The sequence below is a fragment of the Stegodyphus dumicola genome, chromosome 10, assembly GCF_044657685.1.
Source record: "Stegodyphus dumicola isolate Sdum_Otavi_A_Nest chromosome 10, ASM4465768v1".
Lineage (NCBI taxonomy): Eukaryota > Metazoa > Arthropoda > Arachnida > Araneae > Eresidae > Stegodyphus > Stegodyphus dumicola.
The window spans coordinates 22,739,770-22,763,217 of record NC_140777.1 but is presented as its reverse complement, the minus strand read 5'-3'; the positions used below and the strand labels follow the sequence as shown (position 1 = coordinate 22,763,217).

The 23,448-nt window shown below is 30.7% G+C and overlaps 1 protein-coding gene across 3 annotated transcripts in view; it reads left to right on the top strand.

The window, feature by feature from the left end:
* Positions 1 to 23,448, top strand: part of LOC118189211 (carcinine transporter-like) — an 89,776-nt gene that overhangs the window by 22,987 nt on the left and 43,341 nt on the right. For all 3 annotated transcript variants that reach the window (XR_015043371.1, XM_085824778.1, XM_035359785.2), the window contains exons 4-5: positions 3,325 to 3,479; positions 15,442 to 15,610. Coding sequence is in view for 2 of the 3 variants with exons in the window: in XM_085824778.1 (XP_085680904.1) it covers positions 3,325 to 3,479; positions 15,442 to 15,610 (324 nt within the window). In the remaining variant the exon portion in view is untranslated. The remainder of the gene's footprint in view (positions 1 to 3,324; positions 3,480 to 15,441; positions 15,611 to 23,448) is intronic.

The window sequence follows — 23,448 nt, the reverse complement described above, 5'->3', positions numbered from 1 at the left end:
TCCAGAAGAACCCACTGAATTCTCTTCTAGAATGGACCCATGACACTCAGCATTTGCGTTCTTAGTTTTGTCCCAGTTATGATAATATTTGTCTTGAAACTCTAGAAAATCTGTTTTAAAACATTTTAGACAGATAATATATCTATATGAAAGGGAATAAATACAAAGTAAAAAATAGTTCAAAACCTAAACTAAGTGTGCTTTGATAGCAGCAGCAAGTGGTGATAGTAATACAAAATAAAATAAATTAAATAAATAAATACATTTAAAATCCATTTTATATTCAGCTCAAAACAACCTACATGCAAAAATCAAAGAACAGAAGCACAGTCGCATAACTCAATCTTTCCTCAAATTTCATTAGAGATATATGTCTAATTCAGTGCATTCAGTTCTCACTTTATGGCAAGGCAAGAATACATAAAAAACTCAATGTTCATTAAAATTGTAAAACATGAACAATCTAAAACACCATATACAGGTGGGGGGAAAAATAATTTTTACAATTCAAATTATAGTTTCTATGTAAAAACAAACAATTTTGTTTGTTTTTGCATAGAATTGGTGACAATTCTACTACTATTGTATGCAGATTAACTTAAGGCATGAAAACCAGGGCATAAGAATAGTATAATTCAATCACTTTTAAAGCAAAAATTAACATAATTTATCAACATTTCTACATATAATAAAAGAAAGAGTCTATTCGTGTGTGTGTGTCTTTCGTTCGCGCTGCGCGTAAGCTAATAGACCCACAGCTACGAAATTTGGTACATAGATGCATCTAGACAAGAGCCAGTGCACCTCGAAGCGATTTTTCGAAATTTGAATTAGAATTTTTTAATTTTATGTTTTGTGACAAAATCGCATCATTTTGAGACATATTGGGCTATAGAAAAGCGAGATTTTACTCTACGTACTCCATTTTCACGTCGTCATGAAACGTAGGTACTTAGCTAATTTATAAACTTAAAATAAATTTTATGTTTCAATAAATCAATTAAATACGAATTTATTTAACAGACAAAGCTTAACACCTTTTCAACGGGATTTTTTCAAAAACGTTTATGTTTAAAAATGTACAGTTTATTTTTCTTTGATTTTTGGACACGTTAAACTTTCTTCCTTTCGACTGCTTTTACAAAAAGAATTTTGGAAAAATGATAATATTTTGTATTTTTTAAAAAAAATTTAAATGAAGCTTTCGAGTACACTTCTCACATCTCACATCTGTAAAAATCTGATTTTGGCAACAATTTTCCTTTCTTATTGTTGTTGATAGATTTTTGATGAAATCGCATTATTTTGAATAGTTTCATTCTTTTAGAAATATGGGTTTGGCAACAATTTTTCATCGTATTTCTTATGTCACTGTTTTTAAGAGATTGGCATATTTCATTGTCATTTTTTATATATATAATAAATTTTTTTGATGTTTTTTATAAAGTTGTTCTGCAGAATAAAATTGTGCGAGGAATTTTTTGTTTTTTGAGTTTCTTTCATGTTATTTTTTGCTAATTTCACTGTTTGTAAGATATTGAAAAGTTGTGCATGATTTTTTTTTCTTCAGTGGAAAGTTGGTTAATTTTTTATTAGGATAATTAATATTTGTATTAAGGGATATAGCTTATTTCATTGTAATTTTTTTCTCTTGAAAATATAAGGTAAAATATCATTAATTATACTTTGCTTTTCAGAATTTTTTGTATTCTTTTATGTTATTTATTGCTCATTTCACTGTTTTTAAGATATTGAAAAGTTTTGAGTAATTTTTTTTAGGAAACAAATTTCTTAACCTCCTTTATACCATTTGAGTTCTTAAGATTTTGCAAAGGGAAGTTGATTAATTTATTTATTAGGATAATATTTGTATTAAGGGATATTGCTTATTTCATTGTAATTTTGTTGTACATAATAGCATTTATTATGAAGTTTTTCCGCAGAGTAAAATTCTACACATTTGTTAAATTTAACGTTTGGTTGTTCCCTTCAGCCATTTTCCCAGTACATTTAAAAGCCAGACGAAGGCTGGCAGCGAAGCTGCTAGTATAAGAATAAAATAATCTGAGCTCACTATATATGTGTGTGCATTTGATGTGGCCAATTGCCAAGAGAGTGGCTATATATATGTGTGTGTGTTTGATGTGGCCAATTGCCAAAAAAAAGGGGGGATGTACAACTACATGTTATAACATGTCTCCATGTATAAAATTTTAACATTCTACTACTACTCATTTTTTAGTTATGTAAGATACATATGTATATACTTACTTACAGACAACACAAAAAATCTCTCTGAATCCATTTTGCAATCCATTGTGGAACAAAGAGTCCTTTATTCTGTCTGTACTTACAGATGGCATGGGTTAAAAAAAAAAAAAAATTCAAACAGATTTGAGAGCTATTAAAATGGATATTTTCATTGAAATATAACCAAAGCTTTCTCATGACTAAAATACTTCCTTTACTTCATACAAGGATGTAAAAATAACATATGTGAAGCCTGTTGAAGCTAATAGAACAAAAGTGTGCACATTTTAAAGAACACAATGTAATGTGAGACAACGGAGGCAAATATTTATTAGCAAGTTACTGCTGTATCTCTCTGCACTATCAGAAGTTTTCAGTAGTGAATTAGGATACATAGTTTTTCAGTTGTGAATGCGAAGATAAGGTTATTCATTTATTAGCAAGTTGTAGAGACATTAGGTATTTTTTTAAGCAGGAGTCATGAAAAATGAGCAGTGCCTTTGCTAGGACTCAAACCATGGACTTCTCGAATACACATCGAGTGTGCTGACCACTACACCACGAAGGCATGCTAACAAGGCTGGAGAAATATCTTATAAAGTTATTGCTGTGTTTTTGTGCTAACTAAAGTTTCCAGTAGTGAATTATCTAATGAGTATAGTTCTAAAAGAAGTGAACAATTTAAAACATCTTAAAGCCTTTATTTTTCATAAGCATGAGGATATGCTTTAGTGGCTTGAACATATGACTGTGGATTTTTTAGATGTTTTGCAAGGAAGGATTACCTCAACTTGATATATTCAAGGTATTTTAGAGGTTTGAATTTCAAGTCATAAGGTGAAAACTAAGCAACTATAATTCCTTTTAACAAAAAAAAAAAAAAAAAAAAAAAAAAATTAAGGGAAAGGTCATAAAATATTGTTATATATGGGTATTAAATATATTTGAGTCAGTATAGTAAATTATATTTGTTTTGAACCAAAATAGAAAAATACATTTCTTAAAGCTTGTATTTTAACAATGTAACAGTATCTTCACAGATATAATCAATAAACTCATCTTTTTCTGTTTCAGATTTGGAAGGCGTCCATCTATTATACTGAGTTATGTGATTGCCTGTGTTGCAGGCATTGGGACTGCTTTCACTAAATCTTTTTATACATTTAATTTTCTAAGATTTTTTGTTGGTGCTACTATTATACCTCTCTCTGAAGACCCATATGTTCTAAGTGAGTAAATATACTGTTTTTGTTATATTTTAATAATATTCACACCCTTTTAAAATTTTTGGTACTGTTCTGTTTTCAGGACCAGATTAAGAAATGTGTGCACATGTGTATGTATGTGTACACACACACATACATTCATACTTACATATATGCATGCATACATCAATGCATACATACATTTCTGAATCTGGTCTTGATAACAGAACAGTACCAATTTTTTTTTCTACTTTTGTAGTACAACTGATGATCATTTTAATCTGAACTCCTAGGGTAATTCTATAATTACTGATTATTTAATTTATTCAATTCATATTAAAATTCTTTTTATTCTGTTTCCTATGACTTTATTTTGAAAACTGTAATATCATTCTTTGCTTATTAATAAAGAATTTAACAGGTTATTCCAGAAAGAAGTATTAGAAATTTTGTAATTTTATTTTTAAGTTAGGTTGTAATTAAAATAAAAAGGAAATGGGTAATTTATTCTCATAGAATAGTCATGACTAAAATGAGTATAAGGGGTATACTGCAGTAAATCTATAATGCATAAAGTGAATCATCATCGGTATGTTAGTAGAATGTGTTTAATAGATATTAAGAATCTATATAAATTTATATTTTTATTTCTCAAGAATTTTTTAAATAAATGTCTCAAATTTTTATGACATTTTTATTTTCCTTACCTTTTCAGATGAGGGGGAATGTGGTATTTTATATTGTAGTCTTTTTAGAAAATTTGTCGACTAATGTTTTTTTTTCATCTAGCAACAGTAGCTTGATGCTGAAAGATGAAAGGCATTATCACAGTGCACTTTATCTTCAGTGCAGGTTTTGTATTATCCCATGTATACTTATGTCTATACGTGGGGTCAAGCATGATTTAGTTCCAGTTGTGGATAAGTGTGATGTCGCGACACACTCAAAACATCTAGGGTTTTGTTTCATGTAACCCTGATTGATTTTCACTAAGCCACATTTTGTTTTTATGAACAAGGATAGAAATTAATTGTTATTATTGTACCTTTTCATTATATTTTGAAAAAAAAAATTAGTTTTGGGGCTGCTGTGTCACATTTGTGACTGTTCTCTGGTTCATTTACAGTTCATCTGTGGAACAGTATATTATGAATTCATTGTCAAAAGGCAGTCTATAAATGCATTTTATTACACGAATACCTTGAGATGTAATCAAGGTTGCATGAGACATGAACAATAAATGTCCAAAATTACTTATATATCTTCTTTTGGCTTATCTACTGTTAGCACTTAAATCATTTTTTTTCAGTTAGGTGTTAAATCACAGCAGGAAAAAATGTTTGTTATTACCCTGAAACCATTTCCAAATAGCATTTTTCACATCATCATTTTTGTATCTGAAACTTCACTTGTAGTGCTTTAGTTTTTGAAATCACTTAGAATCGGGTTTGGTAAACGTGATGGGTAGGAAAGAAGATGAAATTTGCACAGCTTTGGGAGCAAACATCTGGTGTGTGGATGCATAAGTAATTAGAGTGTGTGGATGCAAAATGTCACACAAAAGCAATGTTTTCCTGCTGAGTTTACAGCAAAATTTTTATTTTATGTCTTCTCAGATGTTAGGTAAACTAGTTGACATAATGAACACCTGCTGATCGTAATGTTATGTGGCAAGTAATCATGAGTAACAGCCCTTCATTACCCCTTCCCCCCTTCCCCCTGCCCCCCCCACCCAAAAGGAAGGGAAAATCTGAAAATCCAAAAAGTTTCAGATTTCAAATTACTTCCAAAGGGGCGTTTTTTAATGTTTGGTGTGTTACATTTATTTATTAAATATCATGTTCTATGTACTCAAACCATGAAATTCAGTTCAACAGCAATATCGCAAAATAATTTTAAAATGAGCTTATCTTTAGAATTTCTAATGCAGAGTCTCGCATGCTGGAGATAAAAATATTTTTTTTTCCTGCAGTGTTGCCATTGCTTGCTTTGAAATCATTTAGTTTTTTTAATCTAAAATTCGTTGAAGTGTTACAAAATATGAAATCAATAATAAAACAAATTTCAAGTTCAGATTAGGGCTTCCACATGCCCATATTCTATGGAAGATTATGTTATTCCAATTTTGATGGCTCTAGGTACCGTTATTGTATAATAATGTGAGAAACATACTTACATTCATGCAAATTTATTATTTAATTTCTTTAAATATAATATAGGGCGATAATATTTGGTGGCAACAATTTGAAAAGTGATTCGCCATTTATAGTTTTCAATGCAAAATGCCAAAATGAAATTAATAGTTTTTCTGAGCAAATTGCCCCTTTGGACTAAAAATGTGGCTCAAGTCTTCCCTGCATATTTTTGCATTCTGAATTTAATGATGCCCAGTTTGGTTTTAATCAGAGAGTTCTGGTTTTAATCTGGTGTCAATCTAACTCACATGTTGATTCTTTACATATTTTTCAACTTTCATGCAGTACAAAAGCTAAAATTATCTAATTATCTATTTCAGTTAATGTTGCAGATTGCGTTGTTTCTTAATCTTCTAATTGGATCTGGCTTATCATTTTTTGCAGACTGTTAGAGCAATTTTACAAAAAGTAAGCTTGAACTTTCGGTTATGTCAAAAAGAGTTTCCGATTCTGGAGCTGTTAAAGGATCTACAAAGCGAAAGCATGTTTCGATGCCCATCAAACAAAAAGAGGAATTGCTGCAAAAAATTGATAAAGGCATATTCTTTGTTTCTCTAACCATTCCGAAATGTGTTTATCAATTTCATGCTGCTCTGTGTGTGGGGGAACGTTGTGGCACGCAATGAACTGGAAGTTGATCTGTCAGCACTATCCTCATCCTCAGGACAGATGTTTTTATTTTATTCGTCTTATAATTCCTTACTAAATGTAGTATTTCATCTCGATGTACTCCATCTTTGATATGATTTAAATCAAATTCCTCGTCATTATAAATATCACGAATACACATCAAATAGTTTTCTGGTTGCAATTTTCTAATTTTGACTATGCATAATGTATGCTTTACGCATGTGCGCGTTGAAAGAAATGTTTAATAAAGTAAACAAATAAATATTAAGCTTTTTTTTGTAAATTTTGATACTCTTTAGATCATAATTGCTCTTTATTTCATAAATTACAGTTTCATATTTTTAATTTTATAATTTCGGCATGCCATCTTACCAGATTTAAATTGATGATCTGTAATCCGGAAAACTCCCTAATCCGGAATCGCCGAAGTCCCGACGAGTCCGGATTAAAGACTTTGTACTGTATTAATTTCTCAGTTACTGTGTCCACACTGTGACACAGTAACTGAGAAAACCTTGCCAAAGGTCATCTTTGAGAGATGCTTCCTCCTACCTAATCATGGCATCATACAATTTGATATTGGTTTAATCAAGTGTAATATCACTACAAACTGCAATCTTAATAGTCATGTAAATTTGTTGTAATCGTGCTTTTTTCTTTTTTGGGGAGGGGATCAAGAACTTAAATCACCAGGCAGTATTTGATGCTTTTAATATTGGCAGACATTATTGGTTAAGAATCTTTGCTACACAAAAATAAACAGTTATTACTGTTAGAAATTTTTTATTTTTTTTTAAATATGCCAAAGGATGGTGCAGTCATTTCACTGCATTTTGTTGGGCTTACCAGCAATGAAGCAATAAAGTTTCTGAACATTAGTAGTTTGATTTGGGTTTTATTCCAGGTGGGTTGCATGGAATTTTCATTTGTAACACTGACATGAACGAATTTCCCTTAGAAAGTCCTCCACGAAGGCATCCCTATAGTTAGGCAGATATTCATCATATGCTTATCAACTAAACTAAATCGAACCACTGGATTTGGTCATGTTAGAAGCTAAAACATAATTAATGTCCACTGTATATCAGATAATGCATGTATGTTATACAGAATATATATATATATATATATATATATATATATATACAGGGTGTATCAGTACAGCAGTGACAGACTTTCAAGAGGGATAGAATACACCTAGACGATGGGAAATCACACAACAGTGCAGGGTTGGAAACACTTTCCTGGCACGGTAGTGATGACACAAAATGCAAAAAAGAAGAACACAAACAGCAAGACAAAACCTATTTTATTACATTTCGTACAGCATAAACCTACAAATAAGAACATAAACAAACAACAGTTGTTATTAAAAGACGATATTTGAAATTACAACCCTGGGCCGTGATTTGAATTCTCCGGCGTATGGAAGATCTGCATCACGCATGGAAGATGCATCATGCGCGGTTCCTGCATCATAGTCCGAGTCATAACTTTGAACACCTTCTTTGATGATGATCATTGTCTCCTTATGTTGTTTTTTCTTTGTTTTGTTGTACTCCAAATAATAAACATGTTTTCTCACCCCGCTCTTGTCTTTTTTTTTCTTGACTTTTGTGTCGTTACTACCACGCCAAGAAAGCATTTCTGACCGTGCATTGCTATGTGATTTATCATCATCTAGATGTACTGTCTATCTCCTGAAAGTTTGTCACCCCTGTAGTGATACACTCTGTATATGATATTGTGGAATGTATATGCAGAGTAATTAAAAGGAAGAACTTTCTCTTTTTATTGAATTAATAAGAGTTGTCCTTTGAATTTCATATTTTTCATTTCATTTAATAACTTTGGAATGCAACATAAGGATTAAGTTTTTATGTCTCTACAAATGCAGAAATATGCATGCTGACTTGACAAAAAATTATTAATGCAATTTGTTGTTCCTACATTTTGATTTTAAGTGGCTATTGTTATGGTCTGGAAAAGTATGCAGATGTTTATAATCACTCCATAGAAATATAGATTGATAAAGTTTCTATTTTATAAATGTAAGTTACATGTATTTATTGTTTAAGTACTTTCTGTGTATTGGTATTAATATTTGAGTACTTTATGGTTTGTGTGAAAAGTTGATTTCTGTAATGAATAATAATTTTATTTATGTAGGCAAATAAAAAATTATCTACACTTTTGTTATAACTTTTCTTACATTGCACAGTTTGTCTTCTGTCCTCGCATATTTGATTGTTATACTGTTGTGGTAATGCTGTGAAAGTTTCATCTTAATTCCTCCGTTTTTCTTCCATCTGTTGCAGATATATTATGGCTGCTCCATTAGAAGTTTGCATCAAAGAGGAACAACGAGCAGTAATCCAATTCCTCTGGTTGGATGGTGTCGAAGGGTCAGACATGAATAAGTGAATCACTATCAATGAGGTAGCATCTGCTTTGAACATCAGTCATGGCTCAGCCCATCAAATTATCCATGACCAGCTTGGTTTTCATAAAGTCTGTGCATGGTGGGTAACAAGAAAACTTAGCAGAACAGAAGCTCACTCATGTTAGTGTCTATCAAAGCTTTATCAAAACACAGTTTTACATGATAGTGCACTTCTCCCATTCTGCGATGAATATCTTCTTTGATGATAGCCTGCGATGAATTTCAACACCCTCTGACCAGAGGAATCGGATCACTGCTCATAGTTCCTCTTTGGTGCAAACTTCTAATGGAACAGCCATGATATATCGGCAACAGAAGGAAGAAAAATGGAGGAATTAAGATCAAACTTTCATAGCATTACCGTATTACAATAAACTATGCAAGGACAGAAGACAAAGTGCACAATGTAAGAAAAGTTACAACAAAAATGTAGATAATTTTTGACTTGCCCTTGTAGATTACATAGAAATACACATTATGTAGAATTTCTTCAAAATTAATGGATAGATTTTAATGAAATTTGGTATGAATACACATACAGCAGGGAAAGAAATTTGTCATTCAAAAGTAATTTCATGTATTCATGGATATCAGTAAAGCTCATAGTGCAGGGATCTACATAATCCATATGATATCAAACTGAAAATGAGTTTAATACAGAGTATGGTCCCTTCACATAGAGAGATAGATTGCAGAGCGTGACAGCATACTGGACATAAAGTAGTTGAGAAGACCTTGTGGCAACTGATCCCTTTCCTGCAGTAAAGCAATTTTCAACTCCAGGATCATTCTCAGAAGGGGATGGCAAGATGAAATTGCCCTGCCACAGGCATCTCAGGTATGCTGTCTATGGTTAAGGTCAGGAAATCTGGCTGATCTATCAATGCGACAAATATCCTCACTTTCCTAGTAATCATCGACCAGCTGAGCCCTATGTGGACGAGCATTGTTGTCACATAGGAGGACAAGCATTGTTGTTTTATTAACAGGAACCCCAAAATAACCGTGGGCTTGAAATGTCGAACATAGGGCTCTAAGTAAGATCTCCTCTCTATACCTCATAGCAGTCAGGGAGCCTTTATCAAACACATACAAGGGTGTGTGCCTTCTTAACACATTGCCTGCCCAAACCTCCACCACTATAATGACCTTTTTTCCCTGATGAAAGGAGGGATGATAATGTGTTCCAGGCTCTCTCCAGATACAGGTATGCCAAGAATCAGTGTCCAGAGTGAGTTTTGATTCATCTGTAAAATTCACTGAAGTCTGGTCTAAGGAGCATGTTGTCTGCACCATGCTAAATGCTGTTGTGGACTGCAGTGAGCAGCATGCAAATAACGGATCTTCTAGCATATGGCTGTCTCTCGTAATGCCTTTGGGCAACCTGGCACCGAGAAACTAGGGCTTTAGTAGCAGCATACAGCTTATGTGAGAGCTGTGAAGCTGTAGCAGTCCTGTGTTGCTGACAGGGCTGGAGTCGGTAGGGAAAATGACTGACTCCTGAAATTTTAATGACTCCGACACCTTAATATATATGTAAACATATACACATGGGTACAGACATGTGTTTTTGTTTTGTTTTATACGGGTGCAGCCCTTCCTGGTTTGTTGAACCTTATGAAGATACAGACATGTGTATATGTTTACATATATATTATACATATATACTTATTTTTTTAATATAAAAGAAGTAATAGATGCTACAGAAAAAAATTGATGCATAGCAAATGTTTTATATTAATTAGCATTTATTATGAAATGGAAAAACTGGCATTAGTAATTTCTAAGAAACAGTAAAACTTCAGCAAGATCCTTTTTGTTAGAGGACTATAGATCTGATTTGATAAACTTCAGATCTGAAAAGAATCTTTCCACACTGACTTGAGTAGGAAGAAGAGCTGCTACTGTTAGGTCTACTTCCTTTAACTTTTCAGGATAGATTTTTAGAAGTTCTAAAAGAGGTGTCTTGCGAGAGCAATCACATTTATCTATTTCTTCAAAGGCTGTGTATAAATCTTGTTTGTATTTTTTTTTTTTCATTTTTATATCTAAAGGCTCTTCGTTATTTATTTCATTTGCTTTGCGTTAGCCTTTTCAATATTATCCAAATATTTTTCAAAATTCCTCTTTGTTAGAGGACCATAGATCTGATTTGATAAACTTCAGATCTGAAAAGAATCTTTCCACACTGACTTGAGTAGGAAGAAGAGCTGTTACTGTTAGGGCTACTTCCTTTAACTTTTCAGGATAGATTTTTAGTTCTAAAAGAGGTGTCTTGCAAGAGCAATCACATTTATCTATTTCTTCAAAGGCTGTGTATAAATCTTGTTTGTATTTTTTCATTTTTATAGCTAAAGGCTCTTGGTTATTTATTTTCATTCATTTTGTGTTAGCCTTTTCAATATTATCCAACCAAATATTTTTCAAAATCTAATTCATCAGTGGAAGACGATGATAAAGACTCTGTTACAATATCTGCAGTTTGACTGTCCTGATTTGAATACTCCAGTTGTTCTGATAATAATTTCATTCTTAATAAAAGTTCATAGATGGCTTTCTTTGCCTTTTCAATTTGTTTGTCATCCAGCAAAATTCGGTGATTTGGATCTACATATATTGAACCCAGCATGATCATATTGTCTAGCAAACTAGTTTCTCTTTTCTTCACTGAAGAAATGATTCCTTCTGCAATAAACCCTCCATTTCAGAAAGAACAAATATCATATTCTTTCACTCTTGCCTCTTGTTAATTCTTCAGATTGTAGCTTTTTGGTGGCTATATACGGTATAAAAAGAAGAGTTTCCAATCCTGAAAGATCATTCCACAGTCTTTCTGTTAGCGAAACATTAGGGTTATCTACATCTTCTAACATTCTTGTCTCCTGTTAATTCTTCAGATTGTAGCTTTTTTATGGCTATATATGGTGTGTAAAGAAGGGTTTCCAGTCCTGCAAGGTCATTTCACAGGTTTTCTGTTAGTGAAATATTAGAGTTATTTACATCTTCTGAAAAAGTTCTTAATCCTAACAACCACTATATCATCAAATATGTACTTCTCCATTGCATTGCTCCTTTTCCTGCTCACTTCCTAAGAATGGCATCAATTTTGGGAGTTCTCGCTGCTTACCTCAATTCACCAATGAGATAGTAAGTAAATGAATCAGTTTAATTAATAATGGCAAATATCACGTCCATCTTGCTCCCTTATTTTTATTTACTACTATGTCAATAAAATAGAAAATAACTATTTATTAATGTATATAGTTCATAAATATGTATCATTAATTTTTTTTTTCAAATTCAATTTCATTTCACATTCAAACTGTTCAATAAAACCTGGAGTCGGAGTTAACGTGTCTTTTAGCGACTCCAACTCTGACTCCTTTTACCCAAAAATCTACCTGACTCCTATTCCGACTCCGACTCCACAGCCCTGGTTGCTGTGCTGAAAGTTCCAAATAACAATTCTCATTCATCATTGGGAATCTTGGTTAACCTTTTTCAGGTCTTCTCAATATAGATTCAGCATTCTGAAACTGTTTCCACTAACTGCAGACGTCACTGGGTAGTACATTGAGCTCTGTAGCTACCTGTGCTTGAGATTGGCCTGTTACTAAAGTGTTAATAGTTCTCCGAGTCTTTCTGTCATCCAGATGTTTATGGCTTCTCATTTTGCATATTACCTTCTAAAGTTATATACTCTTCAATGATTAGACCCGGCTTCAGAATTGTATGTATGTATGTGTTCATGTATGCATGTACTATATATGTATAAATATGTGTGTGTGTGTGTATATATACACATATACCTACATAGACATGTGCATACAAACATACATTTCTGAATCTGGTCCTGATACTGGAAGAGTACCTAAAATTTTCCTACCTCTTGTGAAAAACATGATGAATATGCATGTACTATATATGTATAAATATGTGTGTGTGTGTGTATATATACACATATACCTACATAGACATGTGCATACAAACATACATTTCTGAATCTGGTCCTGATACTGGAAGAGTACCTAAAATTTTCCTACCTCTTGTGAAAAACATGATGAATGTCATGAAGGAGTAAGAGCACACAAATTGCCAAAAAACCCTCATTTTTTATATACCCTCTACAATCACAGCTGCACAGACATGCATATGTATGTTAACATATTCAACTTTGAATATTTGTTTAACCTTTAACTGCTGTGAGCGGTCTGTCAGACCGCGCAACATTTTCCATTAAATGCTTCCACCTCTTAGAATAATTAATGGGTATTGCCATTTTTAGTACCTTCCTAAAACAGTTGTCCAAGGTCACATGCCAAGTTGCATTTAGCTAGCTCTATTTCTTCTTTTACTTTTTTAAAAGTTCCCCCACGCAGCGGTCTGTGGGACCGATCACAGCAGATACGATTCAAATTTCGGCCGATAAAGTTCACTTTTCGTTGTTATTACATATTTCACTTTTTATAAATATTCTTGGAATTGCTTCAAATGCATGCAGGAAACATTCTATATATCTTACCCAAGACCAATTTTAATAAATAGTTTGAAATTGGTCTAATTTAGAGTTCTCTGATGAAAGTTCCCATGATGAAATTATTGAGAGCGACCACGACACAAATTCAGAAATATATGCCGATGAAAATGAAAATCCATGTTCTGCTTCTGCAAGAGATTTTTTTATTGGAAAAAATGAATTCAAATAGTCTATTCAAGTGTCCAACAAGGGTGTTCGAACTCGAAGTCACAATATTATTCTTCGTTCAATCTATACAACTGCTCGTAGAACTCGACGTTGGCCTACGGCAATATTCTTCAGAAACTTGGATATATGTGCAATAAATGCATTCATATTATTTCAATCTTATCCATTGGCTCCGAAGATGAAACGAAAAGATTTCATTAGCAATTCATTTGGTGCAGTCTCATGTAAAACGGAGGATAACTTCATCATTTTTACCTAAAGAACTCAAACTTACAATAAGAAGAGTTTTCGGAATAAATCATGATGAAGGAAACATTGCGATGGAAGACAATAAATTAGATAAAAAAGGAACGTGCTATATTTGTCCACCGAGTCAAAAAAAAAAAAAAAAAAAAAAAAAACAGCTTACAAATGTATAGAATGCAAAGAACCAGTGTGTCTACAATGCAGTAGAAAAGTATGTATAAAATGTAGCTCGAATTATAATTTTTAAAATAAAAATTAATTTTCTATATTCTTATTAAAGCATTCTTATCACAAATTTTAATGTAAAATAAAAATGTTGAATTTTAAAATTTACTTCTTCCATCCAGATACGTAAGCGAAGGAATTGTTATCATAGTATAAATTTTATTCTAATGAACTGATTTAAGTATAAAATTTGCTTTATATCATCATGAAAAAGTTAAATATGTGAAATTAAATAACATTTATTCAAATAAGAAAAGTAAAACAATATCTTATTTTGTTTTTAGCGGAAGCAGTCTGAGAGACCGCTCACAGTAGTTAAAGGTTAATTCTTGCATAACCTTTAGGCAGAATAATTAGACCTTTTGGTTTGATACTTTTTGTAAAAATAGATGTAATTTTAAAATTCTCTTAATTTTGTACATTTTCGTATTATTTGTAAATAATTTAATTTGTGATATTTTTGCCATAATCCTCTTAGCATTGTAATTATTATGAATGAAAGAAATTGTTACTTTTCTTTTTCATATGACTATGATACCTTATATTTTTACAGAATCTACTTGTAACTTTTTAATCTTTTTTCTATGCATAGTATTTTTTCTACCATGTATATTTTACATGTTAAATTATTAAATTTAATTAAAAATATTTTTTGGATACCTAAAATCTGTACAACTGGTGTAAAAATTTAGATTATAAGAATTAGTTTTAGATTAACTTCATTGGGTTTAATGAATGAAATAAGTTAGCATTTAGGAAATGAGAAATACTAAAAATATTTAATAAATATTATTCATTATTCTTAGGTATTTATTAATGCTTTCCTTTTCTCATTAATTGTTTTTGAATTTGTAAAAATTTTGCTTTTGGGAGTTTTGCATATTATATTTATTGATGCAATTACACATTAAATTTGAGAAATAAAAATACTTCAGCTATTTAATGCAAAATAAAGGTATTTGTGCAATATTCTTAGTCTGAAACAGGATTATGATCACACAGAACTTATATAACTTATGCTGTAAAGCTGAGAAATTATTATTAAATTTAAAACAGGCCAAGCTTTTGTGCATTTTTAAATGATGAAAAATAAAAATATTCCATAATATTGGGGATGAAATAATTGAAGCCTTTTGATAAAGTATGTATAATTTTATTATTATGTTCCTTCTTATCTTCAGTTTTAACAATCTTTTTTAATGCATTTTTATGACATTATTTTGTAACATTTATTAATTTCTTTCCTTTATATTTTAAGCTGGATTTTTGATTTTAAAGTAAAATGAAGGTATAAATTCTTATTCTTTAGATTTTTTATTCATACTGTTGAGTCTGCTCATAATATGCAGCTAAACTGATGATTTCTAAGTATTGTAACTCATTTTGTGTCATCAAGATAAAAGTATATTTTGTAAAATGCTACCTCACGTTAATTTTTAAAATATCATGATCATTGAAATAATTTCATTTAACAATGTAATTATGTAATGTCTTATATGTATATATCTAATCTAATTTCACATGGATATAATTTTTTATTAGGTCTTGAATATATAGGTGTGAAAAAACGAACCTTTGTGATTATTATTTGGTCCATGGGGTATATTGTATTTTCTGCTATTTGTCCTTGGATTGCCTTTGCATTACGTGATTGGCGCCTTCTTTGCATTATTACTTCAGCTCCACTTGCTGCTATACCACTCTGTGGAAAGTAAATATACCCCTTTTGTAATATTATACATTTTAAAGTTAGTTCAAGTTCATCATTAAATTGTCATTACATGTACTTTATGCATATCAAGAAAGTCTAACAGATGTCTCTTTTTTGAAAAAGCAAAATTTTCAGTCATCAAACTATGTATATATATATAATCTTATATTGAGCTAAAAAAAGGGAAAAGGATGAAACAAATGTGACACAAGGATTATATTATAAGCATGGATGGGTTCAAATTTGAAATTGTAACTTAAAATTAATAGACTTTGGTTGACGTTTTGACATCTAATTTACCTAGTTAATATTTTTACCTACTGAATGGGAAAAATGTATAAAATTGGCTGAGATAACAATGGTAATTAGTAGTAAATGATTTGCAATTTTTTCTCTAGCCTGAATAGTATACCTTGTTGAGAAACTCAAACTTCTTTGATTAATGTATCTTAAATAATATAGTGTTAAAAATTCCTGAAGAATTTTCAAATCTGTTATTGGATCTGTTCCGGTTTGATTAGAAACTTTTCTCTGCCTCGGAATGGCAACAGTGAGAACTTGACTTTTCGATTTGTTTGCTGCAGCTTGAATGCTGCTGACGAGATGTAAAAATTAGACTAGATTTAGATTAGATTAATTAATTTAGTATTTTAATAAATTTTTTTAAAACTAGATTATTTTGATCATAGAATCATAAATGAACCACCACTTATAGAAATTTAGATGTGGCATTTAGATTCACAATAGAACATAGTTAGTGCCATTCATCTGTTAGATTAGTGTACATTAGTGCATGCAGGATCTTTAATGAAGACTGAGGTATGCATTTTATTAATGGAAAATAAAGCAATCTGAAAGTTGAACTTGTATGAATCTAGACTATTTTTTTAATTATGAAAGATAAAATGGGATGAAAATATGATTATTATGGCTTTGTTTAGTAAAAATGTATTGTCAATGATAAAAAGAACTTTTTAAATTTTTCCAAAGCTTTATTAATAACAAAAGGGTAGAAACCTGTATTTGTAATAATTCTCAGTAAACTCAGTTTCTGAGAACGACTAACATGAAGAACATTTTGTGTGAATTTAGAATTAGTTTTTATTAACTTTTATTCATGAAAATTTAGAAAAAAGTATATAATTAGCCACTTCTTCTTTCTTTCCTTTTTTTTTAATATTCAAATCGGTTCATCTTCTATTATAATACTTATATTTAAAATAATAAATAAATGTTTAATATGAATTATAAATGGATAGCTAGTGACAAAATAATTATTTTGAGAATAGTGGAAGGGGGATCAGACTTGAAACAATTGCTTTTTACCCTTCCTATTTCTTTTCATTATAATATTTAATTTGTATAACTGTTGAAATCTCTTTCACATTTTTAATGGGTTTTGTACTTTTAAAAACAGGCTCCATAATTTTGTCGCTTTTACTAACATATTTTCCTCGTGTTTTAAATCATTGTTACACTCAATAAAACACTTGATTATGAGTTTCACAACCTAATGGAGTAGGCTGATTACTTGAATGGTTTCATAATTTTTCATCATGTGTGATATGAGTTCAAGTTAATTCACCTTGCATCATTTTACAACGTATACCTTTCTATTTTGAAATAAAGCCATTCCATTCTTTGCCATGATTATACTGTTGCCTGCATACAGGTTTGTAATAGATAGAATTCACAAGTCCAATAATAGGTTAATAAAAATTAATTTTTATAAAAAATATTTCAGAACTCTGGAGTTGTCCACAGAAATATTTGTACAAGTGTTTACAGTATCACGCTGTATAGTCAGTAATTATACTTCAAACTACTAAAAATGTTAAACATAATGCAATGCAAAGCACATGTAAAGAGAAAGCTAACTTGGATTTGTCTCAGTTCACATAGAACTACAACTCGCAACAACAGTAACTAAGCAGCTGAATTCTGATGCTCTCTTTCTGGCCTTTTATAGATTTTAACCGGCCACCAAGATATTTCTAGTACTTTCTGCTTCTCGAAGTTACTGGAAAGCAACATGAGGGTGGAATTATGGTTACAACAAAGTGGTCAATTACATTTATTCAATTTCAATACATATTATGGTGATACAGGGACCTGACCAAAATGTGTTCAACTTTGGTGACTTTTGGTGATTTCTTGCCAAGTTATCGAGATACTCATTTACTCAATGTTAAATGCATTTGCCCGTGTATTCTTACTTTTTCGGCATAGCTTTCCCTTAAAATTTGTTTTGCGTTACAGTACACAGAAAAATACAATAATATTACTTATAATTCTACTGAAATTATCTATCTAAGTACAAAATTTGTAGCAATGCTCTTTAGGAATCAAATTTTAAAATTGTAGATTTCAGCATTTTCTGAATATTTTTGTATTCAGAATAATTATCAATATTTCTGTGTCATTTAGTTTTTTACTTTAATTAATATTGGTTTCTTTTCACATTTCTGCAAACTGGTTAGATTTTTTTCAAAAATCGCCATGTTGCGAAAGATCTAAGGTTATGGAATAAATAGTATCTTGAGTTATATGCAGCTATATAATTTCTAGAACATTTGCATGTTTGATAAATTTCATAAAATAAATGTTTAATAATTGTATAAAATAAAAGTTTGAAAATTATTTCAATGTTTGATATGAATTATAAATGGATAGTTGGTGATAAAATAGTTATTTTCAGAACAATGGAAAAAGATCAGACTGGAAATAAATGCACCTAGTAGCCCTACTTACATATGTAACTTAGTTTCTGCATTTCATAAGCAAGTATCAAGTATTCCTATTGGATTGGCAATTGATTGTATAACTGATCTTAAAATTGATTCCTGTCTTACCAATAAAATCTTTCATCCCATAATGTAATGCTGATTTGCAAAAATGTTAACTCTATACATTAAAAAAGAGTGATAAAAGTTAGATTAGTTTCTAAATACCACTAGATAATTTGAAAAATTAATCTGGATCTAATGGAATCTAACATATTTTGAGTTATTATTGACTGTTTTACCAAAAGTGTTTGGTCAAGGTTTTAGCATATTTTCGAATTAGTTTTTACAGGGTTCGTATGGTCTTTGAGAGTCCTTAAGTTTTTCGTAATCAATTTTTGGTCCTTAAAAGTCCTTAATTTTGGTCAAAATCGGCAGAAAATCCTTAATTTTAATCATCTGAAATTTCTGTCTGTTTTTACGACTGCCATTTTGGGTGTGAATTAGCATTTTGCAGGAATATTTTTGGCGATTCACTGACAAATATGGCTATTTTTTGAATGGGTTCATGAGTTATAATTTGTTCCTATTTGTAATATAAATAATGGTGGGTTACTCGAGTTTCTGAGCAAGAGGTGAAACATAAGCATTTCAAAATTATTTCATTTTTTTGTAATGAAGAGCTTTCAAACAGCTTTCTGCTTTTGGAGATGTGAATTTTTTTTAAATGGTTCTAAATTTGGCAATTTTAAGATCGGTTTCTATAGAAAATTTTTAATTCCAAGATCTGGGAATTTTTTGACGATTTTTTTAGAACATTCTAACATTGTTAAATTTCATTAAAATAATGGCAATATATTGGAATTATATTTAAGAAATAAGATTAAAATAAAGCATTTTTCTTTTTCTTTGTCATATTATAAAGTTCCATTTTGGCCACATATTATACAGTTTTTTGAATCTGAAAAATAAGCAAGGAATAATGCTATAAAGCACAGTTTACAAAACAGTTTTTAGCAAAAGCAAAATAGCTATGTAATTAATTAAAAATGTCTTTTTAATTTTTTCATGGTAAGAATTTTTCCCATTTCTCAGAATGATCAGAATTCTCAAAAAATGCACCAGTTTTCTCTATAAAATTAATTTCACACTTTTTTCCTCCAATTATTTTAAAAACCATTTCTGGCTTTTTGCTGTTACAGAATTGGTATGAGTAATTTTTCTTTAGGATTTTAGACATTGAAGCTTGGAAAGTTTAAAAAGATTTTAAGGTAAATTTATAGACCCACGATTCTAAAAGATTCCAGAAAAAAGTGATGAAATGAAAAGTCTCCATGGTAGTAACATGCAGTTTCTTACATTTTGGAGAACATCTGGAAGAACAATGAAAACATAATAGTTGAATGTTTTACTTCTGATTCTAGAATCGCTTTCTTAACATTTTTATCTTCCCTTTATTTTCTCTACTTTTCACTAGATACAAGCATGGAAAATATCAAAAGTACTTCTAATCTTATCATATGGACAGGCATTATAGAAAGGAATTTTTTATTAATAAAGAAATTGAAAACTGGCAATTCAAAAGATTCATCTAATCTGTCTTAATGCATCATACACAGAGCTGGCGCTAGGCATTTTGCCACCTGACGCAGTCTCTGTGGATCCTAAATTCTGCTGCTTGGTGCCTTTCTAAATTTGGCTTAGAATGCCTGCTCTAAATTCTAAAAGTTTTGCCATTTTTAGATTTTGTTGCTCAGTGTGTCCCTAAATTCTAAAAATAATGCCACACCAGCTCTGTGACCAGACTTTACCATATGTATTTCATATTTCTTCTGAATGTTCGTATTACTAAAATAAAATTAGCAGCTTTTTCCATACATTCTAAATGCATTTAGGCTTTTAGAATAACAGAAGTCTTTAATTAAATCCCAAAAATTTAAAGTGAAAAGGAAACGTGTTGAAAAAAGAAACTAAATATGTAAAGAGAAAGAAAATTATTCTTCAAAGATATGTACAGTTATTATTTTGTACCCAGTTATTTACAGTTTCAACCTTTACTATAATTTCCCATTTCTATTTCCTCACCAGAATGCAAATCACTTAGCCAGTTTTTAAACTGAGGTTTTTGGAGTGTAAGACGAGTGTGTTTCTGACCTCCACTTGCTCCCTGCATTAATTCTGTCAGCTCTGATAATTTTTAATTATTGGTTTTTCCATTACTGCTGTTGACATTTGAGTTTATTATGACAATAGAGTTACTGAACTAAATTAAATTGAAATTAAATTGTATAGTCTTTGACCACTAGTCCATATTTTTAGTTTGAATTTGACTCTTCCTGTTTAATTATATCACCACAAACTGCAATTGATTTTGTTAGCATAAGAACAGGCCTATATGTTCCAAGTTCTTTTTGAATAAGAAGCTTATTTAAATCTTTATTTAAATTTATTATCTGATTTATAGTTACTTTCAGACATAGTGATAATTTGTTTCATGTCTGTTGGGGGGGGGTCAGACTATTTAGCTTTTATCAGATCAAGTAAACCCTCATAGGTAGTACATTGTGGAGAGGTTGGCAGTTAGGAGATGAAACATGCAGAAACTAATGAGAACATTGTTTTGCATATTGAGACAAATTTCTAATTGTTGGAAAACATGCTTAAGGAGAAGGAAATTGATATAAATTAGCCAAAATGTCTGGGCAGGCCTTCAAATTAAAGACACATAATTGTTTTATGTTTTGTAGCTTTTAATGTGTAATTTTCCTAATATTGTTTAAAAATCAATGTCATAAATTCTATGTATTTTAAACTGTGAAATTTTATGAGATTGTGATATTAATAGGTTTTTTTCTTAACAAATATTATTAAAAAATAAATTTAATAGTAGCTATGTAAATCCATAATGCCTAAGGTTATCTAATACCTAATTTAATTATAACTAAATGCATTCTCTTAAAAATTATCTCTCTATATTAAAGCAAGTTATTGCCTTTTGTTAACATGCTGAGCCCGGCGCTGGTCCCTGGGAACCAGCGTTGGAATTTTCGTTTGGCTGGCGTCGGTCCACGGGACCGACAGCATTAAAGTTAAAAAATAAGTATAGTCTCAATGAAATGTGAACAAATGTAGTTTTAATGTAATTTCTTGAAACATTCTAAACAAAAATATGGCTTAGCTTTACACATATTACAATACGAAACAACTATTTTGGTAACATTTTTGGCTATCTTGCATCCAAATAGTTTTGAATTGTCATCATAACATTTCGAACAATACTTTTGGACTTAATGTGCGTTTCCTTCCTTTTTGTATAATTTATGAATAATTTTAAGTTGGCAATATTGAACCGCTTGATCGCAATATTGCCGCCGGCTGAACAGAAAGGAGTGCAAATTCAGTGCCGGGCTCAACATATTAAACCTTTACCATGGCCACAAGGTAAAACACAAAAATATAAAAATTCATGTGAAACTTATTCTTTGCATCTAGTGAGACTTAATGCAAAACAACTTATCACCGCTAATACTTTAGTGGCTTAATAGAACCTTAAAGTATATTAACTGAGTTACAACACTGGAACTCTACACGAAGCTATGACCCTAACAGTGTCAGACAGAGGTCAGCTAACTTTCAAAACTTGCTAACTGTGCCTACATCAGGCCTTTCAGGTTTGTTCTGATCAGCAGGTCTCTCTATAGGTAATAGGTCAGGTCTATCTCTCTATAGGTGAGCAGGAGCGGTGACAACAGCCAGTCTTTTGTTATGAACCATGCTGATTATGATTTTAATGCTCATTTTAACCTATGCTGCTTGACATAAAATCTACTTACTATTTACTAAACCCCTAGACTGAGCAAGTATGTGACAAAATGAGACATTAAAAAAAAAAAAAGCTAACTGTTAGTAAAATGTAACTAAAATGTCACTTATCTTCTTTCAGATATCTCCAGTTATTATGAGTATAAAATATTTAATGCTACTTGATAAATTTCATAAAATTAATTTTATTCTCAAAATATTAATAATTATGTTAATTATGTTTAATAATAATGCATTCTACTCACATTCAGGCATAGATATAATATTTTAATTGAATTTATTCAGTTCCCATTTGCTCATAGGTCCTTAATTTTTTTCATTAATGGTCCTTAAAAGTCCTTAATTTCCTTGTGCAGATATGTGTATGAAAAGTTAAGTTGCTACCATGTTGACTGTTTATATTACTGATTGCATATTAGTTAATTCAGTGATAGGGGTTGTGGACATTTATGGTAGGATTGCAAAGGAGGATAAAAATCCTAAAAAATCTGAATTTATGGTACATAACTAAGGGAAGGTGTTCTGACTGGTGTCACAAAATTGTTTAAATGTAGGGGGGTCATTTGCATTTTATGGGGCCTTGCTGTCATAAAGTTTGACTATCCCTAAGTTAATTATCTTGTTTAATTACTTGCAAACTCATGCCACTGTTTGATAATTATTCATACTACTTTGCACATGGCCATACTTATTTAGATAATGTTAACATTCATTATTTCTCTGCAATAACTATTAATTTTCCATTAATGGGTGTTAGTCAAGTTGAGGTCTAAAGTTGCAAACCATATTTAATTTTCAATGGGTTCTGTTCCTGACAATTGAACGGGATAATTGCATGGGCTTGCTGTGCTTTTTTCTAAATGTGATGTATGGGCTAGTTCTTTTAAAATTTCTGTGAAAGATAGTCCTCATAGGTGGTTAAGCTAAATGAGATTTGCTATGTTTAATTAATCCATTACATTTTAAATCTTTAGTCAGGTTGATTATCAAGTATGTATTATTTGATCTGAAAAATTGAGAAGACATTCAGTTATACGTATTTTTTTCTTAATGTTTCATCATGTAATTGGCTTATTCTTGCATTTCAAACATAATGCAACCCATTTAAAAAAATTGAGAGGGCAAGACAAAGATAAAATACTTTCAAGATTATTTAATAGTAAATCAAGCTCAAATTTAATTTATTATGCTTTGAAAATTAAAAAACAAATTAAGTAGATTTTTATTTATTTATTTATTTTTAATCTTAACATTTATTACAGACATAATAAACCAAAGAAATATATTGAGAAT